Consider the following 12,130-nt stretch of genomic DNA (forward strand, 5'->3'; position numbering starts at 1 on the left):
TAGAATTGAGGTTTTTTTTTATATATTTTTATTTTTATTATTTAATTGCGGCAGCGCCAACCCGCAGAACACAAAACAGAACATAATGAGGCCAGATTGTTCGAGTTGAAGTGTGGGAAAATGGGTTTTTTTAGCGACTTCCGGTTTAGTGGTTTCTCTTGATATGTTAGAGGAAAGAACAAAGTACTAAACTATGTACATATATGTATGTGTACAGATACGGGAGGGCCTAAACCGATTGCTTAATTGCTTGGACAAACAAAATTTAAAACGCAAGAAAATTTTATCTTTTCAATTTACAATTTCATTTATTTTCATTCAAAAAAATTCATAGAAATGTTTTGCTGGGGACATTTACTCCGTTAGCCAAGTAGTGTAGGCTCTTTGAAGATTTATTTCTGTCCCAACTCCAAGATCTGAGGGCGCTTGCCAAGAGGCAGCGCATAATCCTGATCCTGTTCTTCTCCTCTGCATGAGGGGAGGGGAGGGTGGCGGAAAGATTGTCTCTATAGGCCTTTTTTTTTTAATTTTCAAGGCCAGGCATCAGATTTTTGCTGCTCACCAGGGACGCCACATGGGTCCATCACTTGGAGCTGGACTGGGACTGCAACTGACACTGGACGATGAATCCAAACTGCCGCATTCCGATGGTGGTGGGGTGACCACAGTCACCAATGATACGGGAGCATCTTGGACTGGTGGTTGGGGCATTGTGGGTACCACAACTTGCAAATAATTGAGACGATGTCCCAGATGGCTCATCAGTTGTGTGCCCAAATCGACACTGACATTGGGTACAGCAGCCAAAGTCTTGGATACTTCATTGGCGGCATGCACATAGCCGGCACGAAAACTTTCCGCAATGCTAAGCTTGGAGTCACATGCTGATGATGGCGATGATGATCCACTAGGAGCAGCAGTGACCGATCCCAATTTCAATTGCTTTTGGGCTCGCAATTTTTTCATATGCTCCACTGTCAATTCCAAAATGTCAGCTTTCTCCAACCGTGTGATATGCTCGCCCTCTTGCGTCAAGCACTCGACCATTATATCTTTAAGCTCATCCAAACACTTGTTGATACGTGCCCGACGTTTCCGTTCCAGCATGGGTTTCATCACCTTGCGATATTGATAAGTTTTTGACATTTCCATTTCCAGCACCATTTTTCTCAAAAAAGTCGCGTAATCCACAAAATAATGTTGATGATGATGAAGAAGAAGAAATCTATCTAGTCACGGGAACGATGTGTGTGCGCTTTGAAGTCACAGCTTTGAATGATTCAGCTGAGCTGTGAGTGCTTGGCTTTATATAGGCTCGCATATGGTCACATTTGGAGGTATAAGTGCGAGCGAGATACTCGTTTTGCCTCGTGCTCTGCCTGCTGCTGCTGCTGCTAGCGGCAGCGGTGGTGGTGGTGGTTGGCGGTGGTTGGCTTCTGTTTACGTATGCCTCACTCGTCGCCCGTCTACGCCTCCTCCCCCTTCTTCTCCTTTGGGTTTATCTCTCTTTCACTCTCTATGTGTGTGTGTTTGTGGAGGGCAATAAAATGACTTGAGCTGTGCGACTGCGCCTCCGTCTCCGTCATCGTCATTCTCTCTTTCTCAAGTCAATGTGTATATGTGTGTGTGTTTGTGTGTGTGTGTGTAGTGATTGTTATACCGTGGGAAACTGTTTCGCAGCCGATTTCCACGACGACGACGACGACAACGGACTGAGACTGGGTCTGGGGCTGGGGCTGGCCTGACTTCTTCTCTGATTGTGCATGCTTGGCAGTCCGTCCGTCCGTCTGTCTGTCTGTCGGTCTGTTTGTCCGTCCGGCTGACTGGCCCGCCTTTAAGAGCTCTAGCAAGCACATGCCTTCCATCCATAACAAGATGTTTGCATTTCAATTCATTTGTATGGTCGTCGGTTGGGTTTTGGAGTCGGATCTCGGCTGCTTGTGCCTTCACTTCACCCTTTTGCAGTAGCCTTATGGCACGCTGATAATTGTGGAAGGCAGAGAAGAGCTCATTTTTTCGGTTGTTGTTGTTGTTGTTGTTTTTTTCGGGTTTTTTGTTTTTTTGTTAACGCTTTATGGATCATTGATTGGATCGTCGTGGGTTTCGTGGGACGAGCATTACGCTTTTCGTTTACATGATTATTCTTGATTGTCGGCTTTAGGTCGGGCCCGAACCCACAGACGCTTCTATTTGTAGACAATTACCCATTGAACTCGGCTTGGATTGGATTCTGGAAAGTCTCAGAGCAGCAGCGGCGGCAGCAGCAGAAAGCACACGCTATAAAAATGACTGTAGATCGGGCATTTTGGCACGTCACGAATGAGAAGTTAACTACTTGGAATATCTATTAATAGCACTTGAAGCAAACTACTAATTGTGATTCATCTACATATGTTTATCTTTTACTCTCTCTCTGTCTCTGCCTGTCTGTCTCTCTCTCTTGGTATGACACAAAGCTTGAATTTCACAAGATTTAATTAGAAGTGAGCCAGCCGAGCGCCGTCACATTGAAAATGACACGAGTTGCGGCTGGTTAAACTCATTTAGACAGACACAAATTGAGATTGCGGCGTTTTGTACGCGTTTAAAATGAGCTACAACAACAATCAAAAAAAGGCCCGGCATATATGCCCATCAGTCAGGCAACTTATCTAACTTCAAATTAACTACAATGACCAAACGATCAACCGAACGACCGAACGACCGACCGACCTACTGTTTAACTAAATCCAACTACTCCGGAAATGGTTAATTTGGTTCAACGGGAGGGAAAATAAATCAGTTGTAAATGTTGTTAAATATTAAGAATAGGGTTTCATTACTAATGACAAGAACTCAAACATCTTTTTTTTTAATCAATCACAAATTCTAGTTTAAATTAAGCAATTACAAACGTACTTGTATTGTATTTATCGGATAAGTACTTTATACTCGACAACAATATAAGTTCATATCTATCACATGAAAGTAAGAACATCATTTGGTAGTTAGTTCTTATCTATTTCTTTAAATAGAGGAAAGTAACGAATTTCATTCAAATCTAATCTTATTAAGAGGTCATGCTATATTTTGGCATTACGCAAGTGGCTAGTTTTTGGCATTACCCTAGTACTTGAATTGAGATATATGATGGCTTAGACGTTAAGATCGGAGAGCAGCAATGTTTTTAAACATTTTTATAAATTTCTGCCTATAATTTTATACAAAATTTTACTCTAATCTTTTAAGAAATTAATCTAAACAGTTTTTACTGAATTCTATCTAAGGAAGATCCTTTAATTCTGTTTGAACCAGCAAAAAAAAACTCCGATAAATTCTTAAGCCAGCATTATTTAATATATGTACATATATACCTTTATTCTTTGATTGTTTCATTTTCTAAGGGAACATGTAATTGCTTTTGGGAACATTAATTCCAATTGGTAAGAACCAATTACTTTTGGCACGTGCCACTTACTTATAATGAAACAAGAATGTGAATGTATTCATTACTGCAAAGCAAATTGAATGATTAAGTAAAATAACAAATTTGAAATACTTTTCTCAATGAAATTAATGTACATTGTTACATCATTATTTCATCTTAAGTGGAAATGGTCATAAATTCCAAGTATGACATTTTATTGGAAATTACAATCACTTCCTTTACAAAAACCATAATCAATGAAATTTTATTAAACAACTAAAGATAAGAAACAGCAAAAAATTACTATAATTGCTTTAATTGTACTCGTATTCTATATACTTATATATTTTTAAAAAGTAGTTTGTTCCTAAATTGTCTGATTAATTTTTATCATTCAGAGAGCTTAAATTTCACAACTTTTTATCTGAATAATTCATTCATATATACATATGCATGTGTTGACCATTTTGATTTTGTATATTCAAAACCGCAAAAACCGCAAAAATTTGATAGGTTCCAAAATTTTTTAAGTGTAATAACTTTTTATCGGATTGTTGTTCTTGCTTTTTGGTTAATTTTATCAGAATTTCCGTTAGCTTATAATATTCCCAGAATATTAATATTCCCAATAGACCGAGAAGAAGTGATTCACATCAGAGATGTCTCTGGTGAGTAGAGCATTCAGGAAAGTCGTTTATGACCACAACCAACTTAAAGTCCAATACACACACACACACACACACACACACACAGAGACACCCCAACAGTCCTCAACGAAGACCTCATTTCTCTCTCCTTTTTGTATTTTATTTTAATTTTTTTGTTAAACAATTTTTATATTTTTTTTATCGATGGCATACGCACGCGCGAATTTCAGTGCCCCCACTGAGTCGACCAACTTTGGGGCTGATCTGCAACCGACCAAGCCGACCGGTGGGGCGGTCAGAAGGGGGTGCGGGGGGTCAGGCCACTCAGCACGAGAGCGTGCAAAGCACAGAGACTAACAACAACAACAACAACAACAAGAGGCATGGCGTGTTGTTGAATTAATTTATATCCAACAGTGCGCTTTCAACTTTATTGCGCCGCGAAAAGCAGCCAGCCAAACCAAACCGAACCGAACCAAGCCATGCCAAGCCAAGCCAAGCCAAGTGATTCCCCCCCGCAAACCCACACAAATACACAGACACACATACTGTATGCCCCAATACACACACACACACACAGATAGAGCTCCAGACCGTGGGAAACAAACTCGTGCCAGTCGTTTCATTGCTGTCAAATAATATCTTGATGGGGATCAACTTGAAAAGATTGGTTGGTGGGGCTCTCTGGTCTCTGGTCCGCAGTTTAGGATGCGGTCGACGCTTTTGTATACTTATGTATATATATGTATGTATGTATATTTTTTTAGGTCTCTTTTTTTACACATTTGTTCGTCATAGCCTGAGCTGGCGGCATTGGCATCTCTTGCTCTCTCTGTCTCTCTCTTTCGGAATATGTATGTAAAGATCCAAAAACAACAAAAAAAAAAAAAATAAAAGCTAAAACCAGTTTGCCATCCGCCAAAGCGAGGCTGAGCCAGCTCGTTGGGATGCCGACACATACTCTCTGGGCTAAGATCACATAAAAACGAACCGGCACACCTCCTCCTTCTGCACCCCCCTCTCCGCCTCCTTCGCCAGCATCTCTACTCCCCCAACTCCTCTGCTTCTGCTTGTGAATGGTTAGCCTAACTGGCTGACTGGCTCCTCCGCCTTTACTTTTATGCACTGTTTGTGTTGTGTATACATTTTTTCGAGCACTTGGCACGTTGCCCATTATCTTGGCTTGAGGCTTTTTTTTTCACCATCCCCCCGCCCAAACCCCTCCTGCCATCATACCCCCCATCACCACTTCTTCTTTTTATTCATCTTTGTCTTCAGCTTCCATGCCTTCTTCCATGGTCTTCGTCTTGTTTCGAGTGCATATATCATATTACCATGAGGGCAGCAACAAACATCACCCAGTGAGTGTACATTTGTGTATGTGTGTGTGTGTGTAAGTGTAAACTGTCAATGCCCTCATCCCCCTTCCCCACACAGAAGAGTTGCAATGAAAATTGAAATTCTATTTCGCCCCCAACCAAGCTGAGAGTCTAACATAAACATTACTCAGTCTTATCTTCCTGGGGGGAACGATTTACCATTTCAAAGATAAGCCCAAAGATCATAAAACAAGAAAATCAAAATCTCCTACAAAGTGCTTTTTACACTTAATCAAAGAATGTGAAACGGGGAGAAAATATGTCACTTAGATAAACTACTTCAGGATCATTATTAAGTCAACTTTCTGAATGGCAAAATTCTTCAAATGATTTCTTAATTCATTCTTAAATTAAGACTCTAATAACAATTTTTCATTCAAAAGTCTGGCATTACCAACTCAGTGGGTTTAAGTTAATCTTAGATCTTTTTAAACGGAACTACTAAATGCTTGTGCTTATTGGGCATTGTTTGTATATGGAACCCATGCAGATTTCAGATTCTAGGTATTCTCTGAGTTCAAATGCAAAGCAGATATTTATTATATTTGACAATTAAAAGTGTAAGTTTAGTTGGAGCCAACTTTGAAGATTGGATCACTGATAAAAACACTTTTCTCGCTTTTCACTATCTAAAGAACATATCTATATTCTTTACATATCTAAGAAAATTATAAGAAATCTTGTGCATCGATTACAGTGGCGGATTAAGCTCATAACTTTGGTTTTGTAGGGAAAATATATTTTGGCTATCAAAATTTTGACAGTTTCATTGATTAAAATTTAACTCCATTCCTCAGCTTAGAACTAAAACCCTTCGAGTGGACTAAGTCTAGTCGTTGCAAATTCGATTATAGATTCAAAAACATTTAACAAATTGGCATGAAATTTTTATGTAAGATAAATATATATTTTGAAATTCTAACTACATATGCAGAAACCCATAAATTATGAATGATAAAATTTTACAAGTACCTAAATCTCATTTCGTTTGCATGTCTTCTGTAAATCAAACCTAAATGCTTTGTCCTAACAATATCTCTTCAATAGATTTTCTAAATGGATTTCATTAAACTCTTCCAAGTTAGATAAGACTCTCTCTCCCATTTATTGTTGGTTCCAATTGCCACTTATCCCATTTCAGTGAAAGTATGGACACAATTTACAAGTAACGAGTTATACTTGGCCCATTAGAGCTGATCTTTTATATCTTTTTCTTATTTCATTGTCACCCATGAAATACCCTTAAATGACAAAGCAAAGCAAAGATAAGCCAAGTCAAAGGAGACCATAAAAAATTGTCCCCTACCCGTTAAAAAAAGCAAAACTCTCAAAAGTCTCCCAGCTCGCTTTGCTCACACTTCAGTTTGAAATCGTTTGCTCCCTATATTCCTATATTCCTCATGCCCATTCCAATCGAGTTTATCAGTCGACAAAAAAGAAAAAACGAAACTAAAACCCTCACACTTTCAGCACACTTGGACCCTGAAATTAATTAAAATATCTACAAGTATGTGTGTATACACACCCCTAAGGGGGAACTATGTACGTATGTATTCGAATTGAAATCGAAGACAAGTGGCAGCCACATTTTATTTGGTTCTGGTGGTAATGTTGATGGTGGTGGTTTCGTTCTGTCTCGATCCCTGTGGGAAAGTTTCAGAAATCAAAACATTAAAGACAAGTGATTCAAAATGCCTATACAAATACCATTTGCAACCCCTCAAGAAAACACAGAGACCAATTCCAAATATAACCAGGACGAAGATGCGTGGGAATGCCTTTATGTTGATTGCCCATTAGGAATACAATTTGCAACTCCTTTTTCTTTATGGTTGTGCTCAGAGGATCATCGTTTGCTTGACTGCTTTGCTCGTGAGAAATTTTTCGAAGGAACACCTGCCCTTTTTGGGTTTCTTCTTTTGACGGGGGATCTTCAATTTTCAATGGTTCCTTGGCTTATGTATGTATTTCCTTAAAATTTCAGGGCACCGAAAAATTGTTTCCCACACTCGGGACTGGTTGGGTTTCAGTTGCAGTTTTACTGTTTTTTTTTTTGCCCTTTATCTTCTTTTTTCTCGTTGTGGTGTGTGTGTGTGGGGGTACGTTTCCTTAAATGCACTCACTGGCGACTTCCTTGGGCTCTCTCTTGTTGTTGCCATCTACCAGCTAACATCTACCGGCTACCTGCTGCCCTTAGAGTCGTATTTCAGGTTCTCGCTTATCTTCTCTGCTTGTGTGTGCTCTCTGTGTCTCTGAATCCGAGGGTGGGGAATCTCTCTTGTCTCTCGCTCTTGTGCGTACCACGTACGCAGGGGTCTGTCGGCGACCCTTCTTGTGTGTTTGCTCGCTCAGCTCGCTGGCTACACAGGAAATGCATTTCGAACCGTCGCTGGAACTGGCGTGGCTGGCTATAAAAGGCGACTGCCTGTCGGTTGGGAAATCATTCTGACATCGTCAGCGTTTCAAGCAACACATACAACAAACAACAAGCCTAGTTTTTCCCAAAAACTAACAAACTACATATATAAAAATGTGCCAACAAGTCATTGTCGCCGCCACCAACAACTCAACCACCAACAAAATGAAGACCAGCTACAGTATCAAGCAGGTCTTGAAGACTCTGTTCAAGAAGCAGCAAAAGCAACAACAACAGCAGCAGCAATTCCAACGTCAACACTCTTTGGAATCTCTGGAATCGGTGGAAAATCTACGCAACGCTCAAGTCGAAGAGGCCTACTATGCCGAAATCGATGAGAATGCCGCCAATGAGAAAATTGCCCAGTATGAATTGGAAAATCACATTGAACAGGATGAGGATGAGGATGTCTATGTCCCAGTACGTTTCGCACGCACTCAGGCTGGTACTTTCTTCTGGACCACCAATCTGCAGCCAGTTGCCAGCATTGAGCCAGCCCATTGCTACTCCATGCAATATCAAGATCGTTGGGCTCAGGCTTAAATAACATCATCTCGACCTGATCATCCATTTAATAATCTTCAAGCTTTAATCATTGTGATACCAGCAGCGGCCTTCCAGCTAAAACAAACAAACAAAAAATCTCAGCGATCCAGCGCTTCCAATTAGTACTTAAGATATTTGTGATAGAAAATGAGAGCTTTAACAAAAAACTAAAACTAAATACAAAAAAACTGATAACAAAAACAAAAAAATATTCTTATAATTGTTTTGGGTTTTTTTTGGGGTTTTCCTTTCTTTCTTTAGTTTCTTTTTTTTTGGCTTTTTATTACTCACAAATGTTATGACAAGACATTTAGTTGACTCTTTTCATCTGTTGCTCCACCTTGTTTATGTTCCATAAAATTTGTTTGGTCTAGCTACGTGCCGCCTGATAAGAATGACTACCCTCTGGAGGCTACTATATGTTGTGGTACTTATACGCTATGTTTTTCTCAGACACGATACAAAAATTTGAATTGCTTTCTTATTTAAGTATTTTTTGATTTCTTTATGACGTCAATGACACTTTGGAAACAAATAAGATATAGATTTTGGGCTACAACATGCATTCACTGATTACTTTTTCTCTCTCTTCCCCTTCTCTGTCTCTTTCTGGTGATGATGATAATGACTGGCGTTGCGCATTACTTAACCCTAAAAGCATTATCCTGTACATCTAATGGCAAAATTGATACAAATCCTTACACTCTGGTTTCATATTTCAAAACAATTTCTTTACCTACTTGAATTTTTGTAAATGTTTCAAATGTGAAAGGCATCTATTGTGTTTTTTTTTTTAATTTCATGGCTGAGGAAAATGGAAAGTAATTAACAGACGGAAAAAAGATAATTTTAGAACGGATTTGGTTTTGTGTAAGGAGCAAAGGCGAAAAAGGTAAAAAAGGTTTGCAGGTAAGAAAAAAAATGTTAATAGAGGCGGCGATTTGATTTTTCGCTTTGGGCGGTAATTAATTAGTTTTAATGATGATTAATCAAGAAATATGAAGTGACACTAATTGAGAGGAAAATCCATAACTACAAAAGTATTTTTATATTGTGCCCAACTTAGGTTTTTTGCTTTGATATTTTATGATCTTGGCTATTAAGAGCCAGAAAACTATGCAAACAATTGTTTTCGTCTCGAGTTCCATAGTGGACAGTGGGAGGATTATCGAAGTATATATAAACAATATTTGTTTGTGACTGAGTTTGTTTGTTCTTTGTAGATTCTTAAAGGGTCTTGTTATGTTTTGGTAGATTATTTGGTTTTTTTTTACGGAGATTTATATGCATTTGGAACAGTGACGGATCGAAATCGAAGTGAAAAATTTGTTTGACCCATTAAAATATTTTAACTGTAAACTCTCTATTATTTTCGTTAATTAATCCCTTGGGATTGTCTTTTTATTTTCGGATTTTATTTCTGAATTTATTAATTGCACATGTGGTCTTATTGCCTATTCTTGAGAGAGTGTGCCCGTACCCCGCCTTAGTGTATTATACCCCATTAGTGCAAATTCGGTTATCGGGGAAATTCACTGAGACGAAGAGCGGGCTTATTTGAAATATTCTTAATGTTTACATAACCAACCTCTGATTGTCTATATGACTCATAGTTTTGGGGGGGAAATTTACCCTTTTTCACCCTCCGGAGATCCGCTACGGATTTGGAATAAGCTATCAATGAAGTATAACTATTTGTTACTATTACCTACAAATATTTAGCTGACTTTAATAACACAAAAACTACAACTAGAACTATATGTTCTATTCTTTTGTTAAAGTCTCTACTTACTAAATGTCTAAAAAAAAAACCTGGGCCAAAGTTTCTTAATAAAAAACAAATCAAAAATATAGAACAAAAGTATAAAAAGTTCTTTAGAACTTGATTTTCTACAATTGGCCTTGTCTTGTGGCCTTCCATATAGCCTCAAGCTTGTCATGTTGCCAATTATTCTATGAGGCAACTATGCTATCACCTTGGCTAAGGCCACCTGTGTCTATAAGTGTCTACTCCGTCAACCTGTCCACTTTCCACTCCCTCTCGTTTTGGCCCACCAAATAAGGGCAACGTGCGCATAACTTCACGGCAATTCCCTGCACGAGTCTTCTTGTCGTACAACTTATTTATGGGCCTTTTTTCTTTCTAGAAAGAAGAAAATAAGTAAACACAAGTGACAAGAGAAGAAAAGGAAAAACCCCAAACCACAATTAAAATGCAACATGTTGACGTCCCAACACCTTCCATCAGCCGAGTCCCAGTCACATGCCAAGGTGTATCAAGGCGGACGTTGAAATTGGGCATAAAAAGTATAGAGTACCGCAAAAAGATAATCGTCTTAGCTAGAATCAAACCCAACCCGAACCCGAACCCGAACCGAAACCCAAATCTCTTGGTTCTTGGTTTCCCTTGGATCAATCACAAACGCATTTCACCTACACTAAAAATGCAAATTGATGTTGATGTTGAAATTCTGGTAGCGCCGTGACGTAAATTAAGTAGCAATATAAGTTTCTGTTAAATTGTCTTTGACAGCACATAATTAATTTCGTATGCAAAGCGACGTTTGTCTGCACGAACAACAAGGAATGAAAATTGGATGGGATGGGATGGGATCGTATGAAAAGAAAGAATGCCATGGTTGATGACGATGATGATGATGATGATGGTGATGATGGTGATGATGATAATGATGATTGCGGCAGCCAGATAGTCATCATCATACACTATGTATGTAAGTGTATGCCTGAGCCATGGTCATTTACATACTCAACCAACCAACTAAACAACCAAACAGCTCCCCTTCTTCTTCTTCTATTACTTTTGACCAACTTCAACTCCCAACTCCATCTCGATTCTGGGCTGGGTCTGGGTTTAACGTACTCTCTCGCATGTACTCAATATGTTGTCTAAAGCACTGTGCGGCCTTCGCGTGCGTGACCGGCATACGCATGCGTCTTAGCGGTCATTGGATTGGTCAACAACACACAAAATGTTATAATGTGTGTGTGTTGTGTGTGTGTGTGGGCTCCAAAACTGAATAAAACTCTAAACTGAACCGTGCTGAGGGCGCCGCAAGCAACAAGTGTGTGAACACATTAAACGGTGATTAGACCTAACCGAGTTGTTGCTGTTATTATACAAACACCTCAGGTTTCTTCTTCTACTTGCCTCTATCGTTCAGGCACCACCGCTGAGTAGCCTCAATTAGCCATTTTTATACGGGAAGCTGCTTCTTCTGCTGATGGGGGAATTAATCTTAGAGAAGCCTGCAATGAGGGCCATCTAGAACATGTCCAAATCTGTTATTTATTCTAATTTGAATGTCTGATCAAATTTTAAACAGATGAAACTTGTTTTAACATTAATCAAGCGAACTAATGAGCAAAGAAAAAATTTAATTACTGAGCTTTTTTTAATATATATTATTTTTAATTTTAAATATTTATATGTTGTTTTAAGAACAATCCATTTTCAAACTGAAATCTAATTTACACACTTTTTTTAGGCATATTTTATTAAACATTCGATAAAATGCAGTGAAATGGTAAACAAATTTACAAATTCGAAATTCGAAAGATCTTTTGTCAATTTGGACTTTCTTTACACTTTACTACTTTATTATATCCTTTAATTATCCATTAATTAGTAGCAAAAAATAATGAAAATAAGCAAGTTTTCTTTAGTTTTTGTCTCTGTGTTTACTTTGTTATATAATCACGTATACGCCATGTTGTG

General features: G+C 38.6%; 2 protein-coding genes across 2 annotated transcripts; one reads left to right on the forward strand and one right to left on the reverse strand.

The window, feature by feature from the left end:
• Positions 1 to 312: 312 nt before the first annotated feature.
• LOC6650156 (enhancer of split mbeta protein) lies at positions 313 to 1,360 on the reverse strand. Its single transcript, XM_002074045.4, has one exon. It carries the CDS (start codon positions 1,162 to 1,164, stop codon positions 559 to 561), a length of 606 nt encoding a protein of 201 aa, XP_002074081.1. The 5' UTR covers positions 1,165 to 1,360; the 3' UTR covers positions 313 to 558.
• Positions 1,361 to 7,888: 6,528 nt separating this feature from the next.
• LOC6650157 (enhancer of split malpha protein) lies at positions 7,889 to 8,569 on the forward strand. The gene has a single exon (XM_002074046.3). It carries the CDS (start codon positions 7,963 to 7,965, stop codon positions 8,389 to 8,391), a length of 429 nt encoding a protein of 142 aa, XP_002074082.1. The 5' UTR covers positions 7,889 to 7,962; the 3' UTR covers positions 8,392 to 8,569.
• Positions 8,570 to 12,130: the final 3,561 nt, after the last annotated feature.

The sequence above is a fragment of the Drosophila willistoni genome, chromosome 3R, assembly GCF_018902025.1.
Source record: "Drosophila willistoni isolate 14030-0811.24 chromosome 3R, UCI_dwil_1.1, whole genome shotgun sequence".
Classification (NCBI taxonomy): Eukaryota; Metazoa; Arthropoda; class Insecta; order Diptera; family Drosophilidae; genus Drosophila; species Drosophila willistoni.

Bases quoted from the DNA above. Each gene is read 5' to 3' on its own strand.
- LOC6650156 (XM_002074045.4), bottom strand. From the start codon at position 1,164: ATGGTGCTGGAAATGGAAATGTCAAAAACTTATCAATATCGCAAGGTG.
- LOC6650157 (XM_002074046.3), top strand. From the start codon at position 7,963: ATGTGCCAACAAGTCATTGTCGCCGCCACCAACAACTCAACCACCAAC.